At 36.5% G+C, this 18,888-nt stretch overlaps 2 protein-coding genes across 3 annotated transcripts; both read right to left on the reverse strand.

Moving 5' to 3' along the window:
• Positions 1–3,282: 3,282 nt before the first annotated feature.
• Positions 3,283–4,871, reverse strand: LOC134844394 (MFS-type transporter SLC18B1-like). Its single transcript, XM_063861053.1, has one exon. It carries the CDS (start codon positions 4,811–4,813, stop codon positions 3,284–3,286), a length of 1,530 nt encoding a protein of 509 aa, XP_063717123.1. The 5' UTR covers positions 4,814–4,871; the 3' UTR covers position 3,283.
• Positions 4,872–6,779: 1,908 nt separating this feature from the next.
• On the reverse strand, positions 6,780–17,623 carry LOC134844120 (uncharacterized). 2 transcript variants are annotated; one of them, XM_063860620.1, is made up of 5 exons: positions 17,151–17,623; positions 11,428–11,698; positions 11,077–11,245; positions 10,808–10,992; positions 6,780–7,057 (listed from the first exon to the last, which is right to left on the reverse strand). In XM_063860620.1, exons 1-5 carry the CDS (start codon positions 17,420–17,422, stop codon positions 6,785–6,787), a joined length of 1,170 nt encoding a protein of 389 aa, XP_063716690.1. In that variant the 5' UTR covers positions 17,423–17,623; the 3' UTR covers positions 6,780–6,784. The 2 variants fall into 2 exon arrangements, with proteins under 2 accessions (XP_063716690.1, XP_063716689.1); XM_063860619.1 differs by having other exon boundaries at positions 10,808–11,245.
• Positions 17,624–18,888: the final 1,265 nt, after the last annotated feature.

The following is an 18,888-nucleotide window of genomic DNA, read 5'->3' on the forward strand; positions in this document are numbered from 1 at the left end:
AAGTGATCACAAGTGACCATTTTTTTGAATTGAACTCAGGGCAACAATATTTTTCAAATTATAAAAAAATACCGTCACAAATGAATAGTCGGAAAGTCGAAACTGATTTGGAGAATGAAAACAATCCGATCACAAATAAGTTTGACTTTCTTTGAAAGTCAGAATAAAAAAATTTGTTCAATATGTGGAAAAAAAACATCATTTTTTCTAAAAATCTGAACTGTTCAGATCAATTTTTAAATTGTTTTAAATCTGTTTTGAGTTATAACCAAGAACTAAAAGATTATTACGTGTGTCACTGCAATGCATTGCCTTAAACTTTGGTTTGAATAACTGAAATTGGATGAAACTAATACCCCATGCCATATTTCCTTCCCACTCTTTGAGGGTTCAAAAGAAATATATCTGTCACTGAAACCCAACTTATAAGTGCTCCATGAGAAAACTTGAACGGTAATGGTTTGTTGTTTCAGAGCGTGGATCGTGTTGATTGTTGTGTATATTGTGCTGCCGCTCGTTGGCTGTATCTGTTGTTGCACTATTATGGGGACGGCCTTCTATTGCATCTCGAAGCAAGGTTAAAAGCTATTTCTCTCAACTGTAACAATTTCGAGTCGCGAGGGGATGACGCTTAGTTTTTCGACCACATAATTTCATTGGATTCCTATGATGTTGGTGTACTTGAGTTTCAAAGTTTCCTAAACTTCAATGCTTTTGTTCGAAACGCAGAATACTTCGACTGTCTGAATTGAAATAGCTGACAATTTGCTACGTTTCAAATCTTAAACAGATTGGTAAAGAAATTGAATATTCTTTCAACATTGTATTTCAGCCAATCGGTCAACTGTAGTTGTGCACTCTTCCGCCCCACCCGCTCCGCCGCCCCAATACTACACAAACAACCCCCCTTATCCAATCTACCAGCCCCAACCACCCGCATATGGAGGCGGATTTCCTGGTGGGACGACGAACCCATCCTCAAACTCACCCGAACAGGGAGCTGTCCAGGGTTCGGGTTCGAACCAGACTTGCTGTCGTGGTGTGGCCCGCGGGAGTGAAAACCGTATGGCAGATGGCGTTGAGTGGAAGACAGACCAGAGCTACTTGAATAACCACCAGCAAGCTAGCTATGGATTTGTGCAGTGATGCTGGGAGGGGATCCTAACAAAGCTTCTATGGCTATATGACAATATGCATCTATGCTATGTAAATTTTCAAATACTCTGTGTAAAAATGATTTTCTAACAGTAGCTTTAATTTAAATATCATTTTGGTTTTGGAAAAAGTTTAATTACACAAGCTCAACATTTTGACAAATTGCAGCCGAGTTTCAGTATGACCAATACCCGGAATAGCCAAAATCTGCGATGTATACTGTTTCTTAGAATCCATATAGAAGATTACTGACAAAAAATCGTTAAGTTAACTTTTTTTTCGTTATACAACATATGGTTGTTTATTTTTCGAATGGTCATTTAGAATGCTCAAAATGTTTCATTTTCCGAATGGTGAAAAGTCAGAGGAGCTTAGCAAAGTGGTAAAGCGTTCACTTCGAAATCGTTAGATCGTGTATTTGCTCCCCTGCTATGGCAATGATTGTGTGTGCGGACGAGCTCGCACTTGACCTGCAATAGTGGTATCACGTGAAAATTCAAGACGCAAAAAAGGCGGTTCGCTCGTTAAAATAACTCAGTCTGGAATGTGCGAAAATAGAAGAAACGGATTATGCTTAGACAGCCCGTACTGAACTTTTTGTGCCATTTCACGGCTGATCATCCATTTAGCAGGGGACAGAATATTCTCAGGACTGTTCCCCCATTATGCAGGGCTGTTCACAAGTGAGCATGCGTATTTTTCTACAAACATGGTCGTACCTGGATCTTACATGATCAGACCTGAGTGAAACATGTTCATGCCTGCCGCAGACATGATAACGCCTGACTGAAAACTTGACAAATACATATTTATTTATACATTACTTCGCGTATCTTGACTAATTGGTCTTTGTTGTTAAAATTTCACTTTTTCAGATTTTGTTCGAAATGAGTTTATCCAAATTTACCTCCTCGAGCCAACCATCTTCAAATGAAGAAAATTATGTCGTCTCTACATCCAAAGCATGTCATATATTGGCTGCTTATCGCAGTAACAAAAACTAACTATTGTGGTGCCAAAAATGGGCCCGCGCATAGATATACTTCCTGGACCCCTACTTCCGATTTTATGCCTTCAGTGAATATTTCCCACCCCAACTTCCGAGACCATTTCTCGATTTAAAAAAATGGAAACTACTAGCTCTTAGTAAAATGAAACCCTCGGACTGAAAACAAGCAATTTACGCAAAATGAAGAGCGGGAGCATATTGACTTTTAGCAGCAATTGATAATACAATAAATGTATTGCTTTGAATAAAAATCGACCTGATTTGTCTTAGAATGGGAACCAATTTTAAAACTTTTTAAAAAACGTTCGCATCACGACTGAAAGGACTGTAATATGATGTATCAGTCCACAAATTCCAATAAGTGTTTATTTAAAAAATATACACCAAGAGACAAATTTCCCCACCAATTTCATTGGTTGGAACAAGAAAGAATTTCCCTTTGCGTCATACTACAATGAGGCAAACTCGCTATCTAATCTAGAACATTTTCTATGTAAATGCATGATGTTTTTAAGGTGAAAATGAAAGTATGCTTATCATATAAAAAAAAAAACAAGACTGCTCGTATCAGGGCGAAACCCTGAATATTCCGACTGCCTTTTAAGATTTATGGAGCAGTTATTACATTCAAAAAATTAAATGTAATAAAACAAAACGAAAATTTTTTTTTCAAAAATTTGAATTTTTTTTTAAATCATCCCCCCACACGCCTTATAAAGTACAAAAGGATATATTTCGCTCCTTGTAACAAATAAATTATGGCAATAAGCTTCGTCCAACCCATTTGGAACGATTTCTATGACGGATTAAATATCCGCTTACGCGTTAATAGCACGAAATATATCGCGCGTTAGTTGTCCCAAATTGGCCAAAATGGCAATCTTTAAACCCCCGTAACTTTACGAAAAATGATCACAGGTAAAATATCTTTTAAAATTTGAGCCCAGGACAACAATAGCTTTCGAATGATAAAAAAAGTCCGTCAAAAATGGCTAGTTAAAAGGTCGAAATTTGTCTGAAGAAAAAAAAACCCACCACGTGCACAAATATTCCGTTACTTTCGTATCGAGAGTCGGAACAACAAGACTGCTCGTAAAAAATTAAGTTAAGTTGTGTGTTTCATGTTCTTTTTGTGGAATAGTCTGTTCTGCCCGACAATTTTAAAGACAGGGCTATGGGATTGTAGCGGGCTGATTGGATCAGATAATCCGAGGGTGCCACTCGTGATTTCGTGCTCGTGACTGTGCCCCCCGACACTCCCCCGCCACTGCTCACGTGCAGTGTCTCGACAACACTCTCGTATTTCACAATGACGTCCCTCTCGCAGTCTGCCTGTTGTGGGTAGAACACTCTTTTGAGCAGCCGGCGGGTGAACAGAACATAGCAGGTGGAAACACTGGAACCCAGAAAGAGACAGCCCATTAACAGACAACTGTAGTAGTACCCGAAGTGGTCCATGAACACCCCGCCCACCACAATCGGGCCCAACATTCTACCACTTGCAAAACATGCATTAAGTAGGGCTGCGGTCATGAGCTTCACGTTATTCTCAACTCTAAATCCGACAGCGTAGGCCAGTTTTTCAAATATGAGATAAATGGATGTGAAGCCGCCGGCATTTGCGATTCCCACAAACATTAGACAGGCGATCAGCCAGTATTTAGACTCGAGAGAGGGAACTATGTCAGGTAGCCATAGCAGTGCGTACGAAAGAGCACCGCAAAAGCAAGATATCAAAAGAATCCTGCCCGCATGTCCACGGTCAATTAACAGACCTAATAAAGGAGCAGAAAGGGCATAAAAGCCAGAATAGGCCAAGAAATAATAGCCGGCAATGTCACCGCCGACTCCAAAAGTGTCTTTTAAGTAGGGACCGATGGCTACGTCGATGAAACCCATTGAAGCGGAGTGACCGAGCACTGGAAGAGAAACTCCGATTAAGCTCGGCCGGGTGGCGAAGTAAAGAAAGGTGTAGCCGGGCAACTCGAAATCCAACATGACCTCACTCCCCTCTGGATGCCCAGACGTAGTTTTCACCGTTTGTTTATTATCGTGTTCAGTTGCTTTATTTGGTAAGAAGAATATGCACATGACTGCAAATAGGATTTGGGTTGCGGCCGCGACTAGAAATGGGGTGGAGTAGCCCCCGAGGGAGTAGAGGGCGCTGCCTATTGTAGGCCCGATCATCAGTCCCAGTCCGATTGAGGTCTCGATCAGACTGGTGATTCTGCCCGACCACTGAGGGTAGATGGGGACCAGAAGAGGTACTCCAGTAGACCACACCATCGAAGCCCCCACCCCCATCAGGGCACGCACTAGGGTGCACACAACTATGAACGGCACCCCACCCACGCTGTAGCCCATGACTCCGAACAGTCCATTGCACGATGCAGAGATCAAAGCACCCGTGCAGAAGAAGAACTTCTGAGTCTCCGGTGAAATGAAGGAGGCGAGAGTGAATGCGGCCAAGAAGTTTGCCACGTCAAACGCACCGGTGATGACGCCGATTAGAGTTGTGGACACGCCTTTGTGCTCGGAAGCTTCTGTTGGGAAAAAAGGCCCGAGTTGTGAATAATTCAGTCCCTCCCCAAGAAAGAAACTGAGACCTAGAAATAAGGCGGTCACTTTAACAAGCTTGCTTTGTTTCATGGTTTCAACTGGGTTCGCTATTTGAGAACTAATTAAATTGCAATAATGTTGGTATTTGTTTATTTCTGGATCCTACTTCATGTGTTGTCTAACACGATATCGTATCAAACACTGTGTGATTTATTATTATCAAACTAGCAATACAATTTCACAATAATTAAATATGGCGAAGCGAAGAAGCGTATCAAAGCTCTTCCAGTCCTCATTCGGATTTCAAAGAACGAAAACGTGCATAACAGTAGCATATTTAGGGATTCGACCCTTTAAGACATCCATTTTTGGCTGAACACTCTGAAAATTTCTTAAGGCGCCAAAACATCATACATTAGTTTTGAGACAAAGTATCTAAAGCGCCTTCCACAAAATGCTTAAAAAATTCTTTTCACGGCCTACTTTTGCTAAAATTTGGTCAAAATAGGCTCCACAGAGCTCAGAAAACCAATTTAGCCGACCTAAAATAAGGTCGACTAAATTTTCAAAAAATTGTTGAAAATTCGCTCATTCGTCCTCGAAAAAACTCTAGATCCGCCCCTGGTGCATAAGTTTTGAGAATTTTGCTCAAAAGTTTCCGATTATCAAAAGCTAACTCAACTCGGTTCCACTTTCAACCAATTTATTTCTACTGTAATCTGTAAGTTTTTAAAATGAAGAACTCGCAGTAGTGGAGTTCATAAACCTAGTTTTTTTTAATTGTCGTCTACTAAAATGTAGCCAATAGAAACTTGGAAAAAAGTCAATAAACGCAAAAAAAATTAGAAAAAATGACGTGTTTTCTTTAAAAAAGTTAAAACTCTCGAAATGTACGAAAAAAGTGACATAGCCTTTAATCTATTTGATGAACAGTTTTTGATTGACACTTTTTTAGAAAACTTTTGGAGAAAACTAGATGAACAGAAAATTTTTCATTCCGCTGGAAAAACTGAAAACTTATATCCACTTTCAAAACTAAAATTCGACAACGTTTTTTGTGACCTGTACTTTTTTGCTGTTTGATACTGGAGGCCAAACTGTATGTTTTGTGGATTTTAAGAGGATTCCACAGTAAGTCCGCTCTCTTCTATCAATTTTTGAGCTTTTGAATCCGACAGCCATAAACTGATATTGTAAAATATTAACAAATGAGGACCTTTTGGGGTTCAAGGTGTCGAATCCTTGAACCCCCTCCCTCATCTACTGATTCCGCTGCTGCCTGTATTTAAATCAGTGGTCAGATCATTCTGTCCTACTTGCATATCACTCGAGTGTTCTCGGTTTTGTTTAATTTTATTTGGCGTCAATTGTTGAGTATTTTTAAAGACATTTAGGTATAGGTGATTTGTTGCAATACATTTCTAATTTAAGGTGGTGTTTCAATCAAAATACAAACTTTTGAAAGTCTTTTCAAGGCATTAAATCAGTTAAAGCAAACAGTTCGATGTCACACAGAAGTATAACCTCAGAAGTATAACCTCGCATATTTTGGAGAACATTTTTGCTCTCATTGTTTGATATTATGGTATCAAGGCCAGCTCAAAGTGAACAAAAAAGGCATTAAGTTGTCATTAATTTCACTACCTAAATTTCAATTTTTTCTAAAAACAGAAAAATACTGGATTGGAAATATCATCTTGGGAAAAACTTACCATAATCGTTTTGTGCTTTTACGGCTACAGGAGAACAAGAATAAAAATTCAATGTGTTGGAAAACAATTATAGTTCAATCTAGGTCCTGAAAATATTCCAAAAATTTCTAAAAAAAACTTCAGTTGGTATCCTTCATTTACTTTTTTTAGATAACTTTGGTTATAAATTTTAAGATAATATAAAACATTCACCATTAATAAGTAGCTGGTGGCTTTTAAATTGGCGACTAATTCTGAAAACAAATAAACAAATTCAAAAAAAAATTGGATTCAGAAATGACAAAATAAAACTAGCGACCTAAATAACTTTGTTCAAAGTAACTCAGTTCCTGCAAAAAAACTACTTACTTCAAATTAAATTGAACTCCCCTGGTAATTCAAATAGCAATGTCTTGGAATTTTTCATTTCGAAAGTTTCACCTAATTTGACTGAATTGATTTTGATGCGGGTCAGAATTGTATCAAAGTTTATTTCGGTTGGGATCTCAATGGCTTCGATTGATGATTCTTCTAATGGGTACTTAATATGGAAACCCAACTCCACGTCGGATGGTGTGATTGGTCCGATATGGTTCATTGAGTTCATGGCGATATGAGTAACCTTGTAATGATCCATAATGACCTATAATAAACATCGGAGTGAACATATAAATGGAAAAGAGTTTTTTTGAAGATAGGACACTTAACACTCAGCTGTTGAATGAAATTTGAAAATTTAATTTTCAAGTTAAGTCAAAGAGGAAAACAAGCCTAACTTTCAGGAAGTTAGAATGAAAAGTAACTTATAACTTATATCTAATTCGAGCAATAAAGTCAAAATTGAGTTTCATCAAAGCCATCTTTTAAAGAAGATATCTCGAATTGGAAATAAAAGTCTATATACTTTTGGAAAAGCTTTAATGAAGTCAGGAGAACAAAATCATGAGTTATTTTATATATTTTTAAAAAATCGTCATTTTAAGTTTTCCACTTTTAAAAATTATAATTTTCAAGAAGCTTTTGCTTAACTTACCTAACTCAACTTGCAAAAAATGGATCAATAAAAAAGTTTACTCCGAAAACCAAAAATAAAACAAACAAGTTTATCTATTAAACTGAAGCTCCATTAGGTTTTTGTATCATTTCACTTTGATAATTAGCGATTGTAAGTCGCCCTTTTTTTGAAAAAAACTAATACTCATTTATTTAAAATAAGCCACGAAAGTCAAAATAATTTAAGCGTGAACATTTTGATTGACATTTTCTTGAGAAAAAAAAGGAATGATTAGATGCAAAATAGTCGGCTCTTTTTCCTCTACTTTATCTTTGAATTATTACAAACTGTTTTTTTTGTGATATCCAGTTGTTACAAAAAAATGGCATGCGGACTAACTGCTTCTTAGCAATTTTTTTGTGTTTATAGGCAATTTTTATAAAATTCCTCGTTACACCATAAAATCGATGCTTATGTAAGGTAATGGAACACAATGTTCAAAACAACATGAATAGACAATTAAAAACAGGTAAAATCAGGAGACATAACAAAAAATCAGCTATTTTTTGAGAAATTTAACTTTCAAACCAAGGAGGACAACAAACCTTTCTAAGAACTTCTTCAATAGCAAGATGATATGAATTTGTAAAAGTTTTGACAGTTTGACTAGAATCAAACAAGATCAATCCGTAAAAATGAGTAAGCTTTCATTCATCAACCTTAACAATTTTTGATTCTGAAATTTTGAATCTAATTAATTATTTTATCTTGTAAGAAGGCGTATATGGCCTGCAAATTTTTCCAACCACTGTAATTTGCATTTATGTGTGTTTTCGTTTTTTCTTTTTTTTTCTTATTTTTGTTTCGAACACAAAATCAGGTACCATTTATAACCTTCGAATTGGGCAAGAAAAATATTGTTTTAAAGCTTTTTGAGTCGTGATTCGAACAAAAAAAAAACACTTTTCAAAAAATTGTCCCCTTGCCGAGAAAAACTGGTTTAATTGAGTTTAAAATTTTTTTTTTAAAAATGGTTTCATTTTTTGTTTATTTAATTTGTGAAGACAATTGGAGTCGTTTATACCTCACTCGCTAAAAGTTTACGCGTTCGTATAGTTTTATGATCACACGACGCATAAGAAAATTTGAAAAAAAAATTCTTTCAAAATGTGGTCGGAACATTCTGTGCTACTTGTACAGCAACGGGCTATCCTTGTTTTCATATGTCTGTTTCCAGAGGTTCTTATGTCAATACATTGTTTTCGCCATAGAAAATCTCGAAGTCAAACTGCTAAAGTATAAAAAAAAACGCTATTAATTTACAGGTTTTTTGCAGATAAAAAGTGCCCATTCTGAGTAAAAGAACTGTTCGTTTCTTTATATTATATACACAACAAGACACCTGGTCGAAAAAAATGAAATTTGATTGCGTACAAAGCGGCATTGAAAAGTCAAAAAACTCGAGAAGTCGTTCCAGAAAAAATATTTCTGATTTTAATTTTAAAAAAACTAATTCAACTTGAGACAATTGGATCGAACACATCTTTTTTTACCTTTTAAAAATCCATTTTTAAAGCTAGCCACGTTTTTGCAACTTTTTAATTCATATAAACATCAGCGAAAGTTGATTATATGAAATCCAAATAAGCTCAGCTAAAAAGAAACCAATAAAAAAAAATTGAGCCCAAAAATATTTAAAGACTTTTTGCCTTAATATAAACTGCACAAAATAAATAAAAACCCGAATGACTGTCTCCACTGGCTTCAAAGACCTTAACAATTGATATTAGGGAAAAAAATTACATGCTGTAAGCAAGTTAATGTACTTCACTTATGAACTTTTCAACTTTTTGTCTTGGGATGCGACGTATCAAGGAACGTAAAATCTCCAATTTTTGACGTGCCTTGGAAATAAAATTAAGACGGATACTCTCATCTGATAAACTGGATGTTTCTGCACACAAGGAGAACCCAGGGAAACTCACAACAGTCAAGATCAGTTGAAATACTCGATAACTATCCGATTTTGGAGTTTGTCTTCCTTTTAAGAAAAGAATTGAACTGTACAAATAAAAAAACATCAAAAAACAAACCGCAAAAAGTAGACCTTAAGAACAAACTTAAACTAATTTTAAGATTTTTTTAGGAAAAAAAACGAAAAAAAAATTATCGCAACCTACATAAAAGGCTGAGCTACGTTCATTCGTTAATTTTGCCAAAATAAAATAATACATTAAAATCCATTACAAAACAATTTGAATCTATCATTTTCTGCATTGATAGATGAAGAATTAGAAGCTGCATTATAATAAATTTTTTCACTCTTTCTTGAGATGCGAGTTTTAACGCACACAAAGCCGTTTACAAGTTTTAAGCTAAAGTTGGCTATATTGTTCATTTTTAATTTTTTTTTCTGCGCAACTTTGATTTCGGGTACTGATTTAATTTATTTTTATTGAACTGTGTTGCTTTCAACCATTTTCTGAGTTTTTTAAGGAAACGTTGGAGGGTATGTGGTTGGAGGTAAGCATTTGTATTCATGTTTACATGTATGTATGGACCAATTTTGAGAGCTGGCACGTGCTGAGAAGTTGCAATTTTTTTTATCAGAATCTTCCAAAATGTGACCAAAAATGGTTGGTTCTTGGGGAGGCAAGGGTTAGGGGGTGGTATGGGGGCAAACATGAGGGCTGTTTGTGGTTATGGAATCATTATGCAACTTGAAAAGTTTACGTTTAGAAATCAAGTAGGCTGTAAACTCGTTTTGCAAAATTTCTGAATAACTGATTTAATAAACTGAAAATTTTGCATCATTTTGCACAACGCGAAACTAACAAAGTGAAAAAATCCATTTTAATTGATTTTAAATGGATTATAATTAGTTTTTGATTTTAAAAACAAAAAACAATAGATTTTAATCGATTTTTTGTTCGATTTTGTTGTCTGAGGAGTGCAACATGGGAATCGATCAGTTTGTTAACATTTCAGACCACAAAATCCATTATAATGGAATACTGATCTCTTTTCGTAGGTGCTGGTAAGCACGGAAACGGCCGAAAGAATCAAAATCTCAAAAATGTCGAAAATCAAAGAAATGTGAATTGCGAGTGGCAAAAAGTAGAGTGCGTTATATCATGATCGAACCGGTCAAATTGACTGGATTTGAAACTGCATACAAGCTCAAGTTACCACACAGCGGTCCTATTTTTTCTCCTTTGATTCTGGCACTTCAAAACTTCTTAATACTTTCAATGATGATGAATGCTCAAATTTTTGATGAAAAAGTTTTGATGATTATTTATGATGAAAATGATGGTTTTTATTTATTTGCTCGCCAGATTAGAAGCCCTTAACATTGAGTCTATAATTACGAAGAAATGATTTTCTTGGTTGTTCTACCTGCATTTGATCGTGATTGTTAGCAGGAGCATTAATTACCAATTCGTCAACCATAGACAACGCAGACAGACACAGAGCTCGATGCTCCAAGCTAATAAGGGGATAGTTTGGACCAACCAGCCCACTTATAGTTTGATCTGAGAACAACCCAACCACTAAATAGTCTCCATGACTCTTCGCTTTTTCTAGAAAATCAATTGTTCCAGCATGACATAGGTCAAAAGAGCCACAGGTGTAAACAATTGGTTTATTTGTTAATTCTTTCTCGCCATCATCAGTTATAGAGTTGTTCTTGCTCTCTTTGTTTAAATTGAAATGATTGGGACTGCTGCTGTCAAAAAATGTAGATCTACACCACACATTGGCCGCAACTTTGCCGCAATTTTCTTCCTTCGCAAATGCGGATTTGGACAGCTTCTGTTGAGGAATTTTATGCACCTAAATTACGGATATCTCCCGAATATTGTAAAATGAACAGATTGCCTATGCATGCTGTGATCTAGCTTAAATTTAATTTTGACTATGATTGAAAGCTATTGGGACTATTTCGAAGATGTGTTACTATCACTTGAGGGAAACCGTCCAAAAACTTCTGGAGCCAAACTGAGTGTCTTTCTTACTTCTCCCAGACTAGTATTCTCGTCACAATTACTGTTCTGTTGGCTGTGATTGTAGTTGCCGTTTACTTCTCTCGTCTCTCGTTGTGTCACCAGCCGAATGAGTGCGCCGAGGATGGTGGTGGTGGAGATGCCTCGGGTGCGTCGGATGATCTTGTACATTCCGGCCGTCTTTGTCTCCGAATGACAGTCTAGTCCGTCGGCCCCGATGCTGATGTCGTCCCCGTGCACCGAGTAGTCCACTCGGAACTTCTTCAAATCCGCCACTGTCAAGCTACAAAAAAACGTTAGCATCTCAAGCTGGGGCGGGTCTAGGGTTTTCTCGGCGGGAGAGATGAGCGCATTTTCAAAAAAAAAAAAAAAAAAAAACAAAAACTTGTAAGTCGATCAAATCAATTTTCTGACTTCTCCGTAATTACTAAGACCCAATTTTGAACAATTGTTTTTTGCGCCGCAGGGAACTGTTTTACAAAAGCAGGCCCAAACAGATGTTTTTTCACACTTATTGGAAGTTTTTGAAAACTTTCAATTGTTTCGTGCACTCTTGCCTAAAGTAAGTATATATTGGCGCCAAAGGCGCCTGTAGAACAGCTAGAGGGTTGGTCAGCCGAAGAGGGTTGGTCAGCCGAAATTGGATTACGTACAACAATATCAAAGGGTTCCTTTGGGTGGTCAAGTGATCGAGTCCTTCGAGGTATAGAGTGAGGCGTCTTTCCCCTTCCCTTAATCCCGCAACTGCTAATGAGCAAAAAGACGCATACCGTTTTTCTCAAAAATCTTGGTGTACACGTTTTGAGCTATCTTTCTTGAATTCGAATCACGACTGAAAGTTGTTAATATCATAATAACCGTGCCAGGACATTTGTGTCCCAGACATTTATGTCCCAAAATTGTCCAAAAATGTCCGGGCTATTGCTAGTTAATCATTACGAGGCCAAACTTTGCACTGGGTAGTCGCACAGTTTTATGTTTGTATGTTCCTGGATTCTACAGACATATCTTTAAATATGCTAAAACTTTGTCGGCACGATCCGAGAAATTGAAAGAACAAAAAAGAACAAAGGGAGGGTCATTGTTGTGGAATCCGCTTACAAATAACAAAATATAAAGTTTGGTCTCGTAATTATAAGTAAGAATATAAGGCTTTCAATAGGAGGAATTAAATCAATAAGACCACGCAACTCAGCGATCAGACCGGAAATTACTTTGAGCAGCATAAAAGAGACATAATTAACACAGAACACAAGCCATTTACACATACCTACACAACTATAGCTTAATTGATAATGCTGCCTAACGTAGAAAAGAGACATCACAATGACTTTGTTATTGCTCTTGAGTTCGTGCTGACAATAGAAATTCTTATGAGAAATAAGAACAACGAAATGCTAGTTCATGATGAATACGCATATTTCGAGCAATGTGTTTTATTTAAATGCAAAGGCCGTGCGCGCACTTTCGAAGAGAACTTCACTATCATAAATGATCACACTCATTTACCCGATCCAGCCAATATTGAAAAATTCAGGACAGCTCATCAAACAATTCGGCCAACCAGAGGACGGTTAACAGAGTTCCGACTGCCTTTTAAGGTCTATCAAGCAGTAATAACATGAAAAATTAAATGAAGAAAACTAAAAATATATTATTTTTGGTTTGAAACTTTTGCAAAATCATCCCCCACACACCATATAAAGTGCAAAGTGGTAAATTTTTCTCCAGGTTGCAAAAAAAATATTGGCAATTCAACTGCCTTCAACCAATTTCAAACGATTTTTTAGAAGGTATTAAATCTCCGTGTACGCGTTAATTGTCCCAAATTAGCCAAAATGGCAATCTTAAGACCCCCCCATAACCTTACGATAAATGATAACAAGTGATAGATTCTCCCAAAGTTAAATTCAGGGCATTAATACCTTTCAAATGATACAAAATCCCGTCAAAAATGGCTAGTTGAAAAGCCGAGTTTTGTTTGAAGAAAAAAAAACGACCCCGAGCACAAATAATTGCTTAAATTTGTTACAAAAGTGAACTTTTAGCTCTATGAGTCTTTGGTGAGTTGACGAACCTTGTGCTTAAAGCACCCAGTCCTATATATACTTCCTACTGCTTGTGGGTGATCGTTGAAGAATAAATACAATCAGAGGAACTCTTTTCTGCAGACATGAAGTCTATAAAAATAAATTGGGCTTAAATTTATTGCTCCTACTTTTGTACCGAAAGTAACGAACTGAATAGTTGTGCTCGGGTGAGTGTTATTTCTTCAGACCAATTTTGCGACTTTTTAACTAACCATTTTTTGGCGGAATTTTTTTGATCATTCAAAAAGTTTTAATGTCCTGAGCTTAATATTGGAAAAAGAATTCACCTGTGATCATTTGTCGTAAAATTATGGGGGTTTAAAGATTGCTATTTTGACCAATTTGAGACAACTAACGCCCGCTAGATGTCGCGCTTTCAACGCGTAAGCGGAGATTTGATCCATTTTAGAAATCAATCCAAACTGGAAGATTGTCTGTCATAATTGATATTTTACTACTAGCGAAATTTATCACTTTGCACTATCTATGGCGTGTGAGGGGATGGCTTCCACAAATTATAACTCAAATGAAACAAAATTGTTCATATCAGATTGATACCCAGAATGTTCCGACTGCTTTTTAAGGTCTATTGAGCAGTAATATTTTGAAACAAATTGAAGGTAACGAAACGAAATGAAACTTTCTTTCTATAAAATGAAATTTTTGGGAAATTCAACACCCAACAAGCCATAACAAGTACAGAGTGATAGGTTCCGCTCCCATTAACAAATCAATTTGCCATTTAAACTTCCTCCTTTAACCAAGTTGGAACTATTTCTAAGACGGATTGTATCTCTGCTTACGCGCTAATAGTGCGAATTATATCACGCGTTAATTCTCCCAAAATGGTCAAAATGGCAATCTTTAAACTTCAAAAACTTTGCAAAAAATTATGCAATACCCTAATTTTAAATTCGACTGAATTTCACTATTTCCTAACTATCGAAACGGTAATTTGGTGTTTCTCGGTGTTTTGAGACACTCAATGTTTTAGTTTAACAATTCTCAGAAAAGGAAGACGTTCCGTCAAACCTAAGACCAGGAACTTGGCTAAAATTATATTTCCTGGAAACGTTATTATGATTATTAGGATTTCTATGACTATTATTATTTTTAATTTTAGGTTGGATTCACGGACCAGTTAAGCGAGTCTGAAGGGAGTGCTCCCACTCAACGTCAATTCAAAGTTTTCACATGCTTGATACTATCTCTGAATGGCCGGAGTCAAAGTACCTGCAAAAGTATCTTAAAATATGAGATTTGAGACCATGCTTGTTGAAAAAGTCGACAACTTGTTCAATTCTATTAATGAGTCTTGGAGTTCTTATCCAGGAGTTGGCTTCGGTGGCTCATCCATTTGCGATCGTTATCAATCACGACCCCAAGGTCTACGCGCTCGGGGACTTGTTCTATAACATGAGCACCCATGAAGAGCTCATTCGATCCTCTGAATTTCAAGTGTTTGCGTTTTCCCGCATTAAGAGTCATCCAATTTTCGAAGCAAGGATAAGTTGTCAAGGTCGCTCTGCGCTAATTCGGTTTCGGTATTGTGGGCATTAGTTTTTGCATCTTTCGCTTACAGGTAGCAGTTTGTAAAATCACAGCAGTGCAGAAAATCATTAATTACCACTGGAAAAAATAGAAGACCACGAATCAAGCCTTGCGGCACTCCACTTGATATTGTTCGCTAGCTAAATAAGATGTCATTAAGTTTGTCGCTTATTGTTCGTTTGTGTAAATTTTACGATATCAGTCTTAACAAATTGTCACGCACGCCAAGTCAAAATAAGCTTAGACAAAAGAACACCGTGGTCGACCTTATCGAACGCTTTTCCAAAGTCTTTATAAATTACATCAAAATCATTTTAACTTTCATCTCTTTGGTGGATGTCGTCAAGAAAGCACAGAAGTTGAGTCACACAAGATCGGTTTTTTTCTGAGTCAGTGCTGAGCTTTATTCAGTTCACTACTCAGAAATTTTTAGAGTTCGAAAAAGATACATCATTCGAGCATTTTTGAGACTTCGGAGAGTACTGATATTGGGCGGTAGTTTTCAATTTTTTCTTCTTTTTTCTTTTTGTGGACAGGTATTACATGAGCCTGTTTCCGAGCCCAAGGAATAGCAGCATTTTGCTTGAATTTTAGAAAACTTGGTGCATTGAATGGGAAAGGCTAGGTCCAAAATCTTCTCAAGACGGCTGCTGCTATCCGATCTCGGCCAGTGGCTTTTGATACATCCAGGTTTTCAAGAATATTCGTGATCCTACTTTCTTCAATTGAAAATCCAGTGATAGAAACTGGAATTGAATCATTAAAAACTGGATCAGTATCGCTGGTAAGTACACTTTGGAAGAAGTCTGCCAACAGCGAGTCATTTTGTGTCAACAAGAGCCATACTTTTAATCAAGAAAACAGTGGGTGGTAGTTCTTATCTGCTTGCAGCCTTCTATTGTTTTTTTTATTTTGTTTGCTGATCTGTTTTTTGAAAGAATGGCCAAGTAGTCCGCATAATCTACACAAACACTTTTCTCGATATCCGTATTGAAATTTATGGACTTTAGGCTATTTTATCCAAAATGATCAATTGAGGTTTGAGGCGCTTGACCATATTTGACGTCTTTGGCTAGATCCAGGAATTCAGTGTTCCTCCATGAAGTGTTCGCTTAGGTACAAATCTCAAAAACGCTTCCTGAATACACTGATCCCATTCATGGGACAGATTGTTTACGTTTGACCAGCAGAAGCCTACGAATGGGTTGCTTTGCAGATATTCCGATAATCTGTAAAGAAGCTGAACATCGCATTGAAACAACGCGGCGGTATATAATGTCAGCCTGGCTTTCAAAATGCATTTGATAGGTTTATGATCGGTTTTAGGTGATACTGTTTTTGTCCATGCGCTAGTAGCTCTCACATCAATACCATGGATAAATACAATACCTAGGGTGGCTAGGTCACAATGTCCAAAATTGCTAGAAAATACGTTCGTCAATTTTGAGAAAATGGCGAAGTTCAGTTCAACACAAGACCAGGACTTGGCTAAAAATATTTTTGCTGAAAATAATCCTAAAAAATTCGTTTGAAAATTTTCAGATGGCGAAGTTCAGTCGAACTTAAGGCCAGGAACATGGCCAGAAAACATTTGCTGAAAACATTGCAGGAAAATACGCTTGCCAACTTTCACAAAATGGCGAAGGTCAGTCAAACAAAAGGCCAGGAATTTGGCGACAGTTTTCAGAAAAAATTTATAGGTTTCAAGCTAAGTTTTAGATTGTGTTAAGAACTGATTCGAGATCATTGATAAAATACAATTCGAACTTCGATGTGCACGTGCGAAAAATTTTGCAGTTTTCCAATTAAAAAAACTCAAAAAAATGGGTTCGAAATAAAATTCCAGCCTTAGGAAATGAATCTGTTCCAAAAACCTATTGCTTTAAAGATTTTTGTCTGACTTCTATATGGACCATTGGGATTTTTACGGGACCATTCTTCTAAACGAGGTGTTTCACTATAATATATACATCACTTTAGATTATAATCTGTACATCACCTACACATACATACTTTTTTGATCATAGATCTAACTAGTACCCAAAAACTCAGTTACTAAAAACTCAAAGTTTCCTTTTTGAGCACCAGTCCAACCTGTAGGGTGCGTTTTGAATGATTTGGTCGACCCACTTCACAGCACGCAAGATTTTCACCCTCTCGCTCTGAGAGTAAATAGGCTCCCCCTCCTTGCAGCGTCGAATCTCGTGGTCAGAGTGAGTGGCAGCAACCAGATAGCCCCCCAGCTGCTTGGCCTGGCGCAGTGCATTCGCGTGGCCCAAGTGGAATAAGTCGAAGCAGCCGTCCAGCAATAGACGTTCGTGGGACTCCACTTTCGACGACCAACTTGTACAAATATCGAATGTCATGTGGAGAGAATGGAAGAACTGAATTATATGCTCAGCCTAAATCCAAAATTAAAAATCAAGTTTATGACTTATTCATGACTTCAGTCTGCTTTCGTCGAGATATGGGCACATTAAAACATCAGAGCGATAGGCGATTTTGAGTTGAGAATAATTTAGCTCCTACAGCTACTTGAAGCTAAGATAAAATACAACTGCACAGATCCTAGCTGGAGGAGTTTAGTAAATAGTCTTATTTACAAAGTGCATTCAAAACCTTGAGCTTATCTCTTGTTCGGGGTCACGAGCGAATGCATGCACAATTTTCTATCACGATTTTGTATGCACTATTTATGCACAAGCTCAGGTAGACCAAAAGTAGCTATTGACGTTTCTTATAAGAATCTTGCAACTTCTTACAAATTTAGGCTCTAAGAGTGTTACAAGTTAGGTGTTTTCTCTTATAAAAAAGGATGCAATAGCCTATCGAACCGTTTAAACTCGCATCCCATTTTTAATTAACAGATTGGCTGCTAACGCGCTCAAAGCTATACTACCCGGGTTGACCTCCATACACCGAAAATGCTTATCATATAATTCCATACAACAAAAATCATTATCATACAAATCATTACATCAAGTTTATGGAGAAAATGCTTGTCATACAATTTTCAATCATTTTCGAAAAACAATAGAAAAAAAATTAAACCATTTCTGTGGCTTTTTGAGAACAGTTGAACAGACTGGTGACAAAAAAATTGATTTAAAACATTTTTTTGAAAAAAATGCTTACCATACAATTTCTATGTAAGGAAATTGTATGACTGGCATTTTTTGATTTTTGATGGCGACACAAAAGTAATTTTGAAAATTTGCCCCAAAATATTGTTTGTTTTTTTTTTCAACGGCAAATCGAATTTTGTATACAAGCAAACATTTTTCGAAAAATATTTTTTTGCATAGTCTTGGATACAATAATATTGACTTTTTTTTTCTTTTCACCAAATTTTTTTTCAAAAACGCTAAAAATTCCTGTTTTTTTTTGTATGGCGTGTTTATTTATTGACTTGATCAATGTTTGATAGTTTGAAAATTAAAAAATTTGAAACAAAATTTTTGGCAAAATCACTGAAAAGTTTTGCCAAAAATTAAAAGTTTTTTACTTTGTTATATCAATGGTGAATGACATCTGGTAGGCAATTCAGGTAGTTTTTTATGCCTTGTAAATGTAAGACCACCGTCCAACCTTTGGTGCTTTAAGTAACCAAGGTCTTTGTCACTTGTGTTCGGTTGCAAACACAATCCAAAATTTTTCAGAAAATAAATTAAGATAAAAAAGCAACTTTTTGGTTTATGGAGTAAACACCTATTATACAATTTCCATTAATGGGAAAATGTTTATTATAGAGTTTTCATACAATTTTCTGTACGTATGGAATTGTATAAAATTCTATGAAAATAAATTTCCCGTTTATGAGTATTGTATGATC

The sequence above is a fragment of the Symsagittifera roscoffensis genome, chromosome 4 (assembly GCF_963678635.1).
Source record: "Symsagittifera roscoffensis chromosome 4, txSymRosc1.1, whole genome shotgun sequence".
Lineage (NCBI taxonomy): Eukaryota > Metazoa > Xenacoelomorpha > Acoela > Convolutidae > Symsagittifera > Symsagittifera roscoffensis.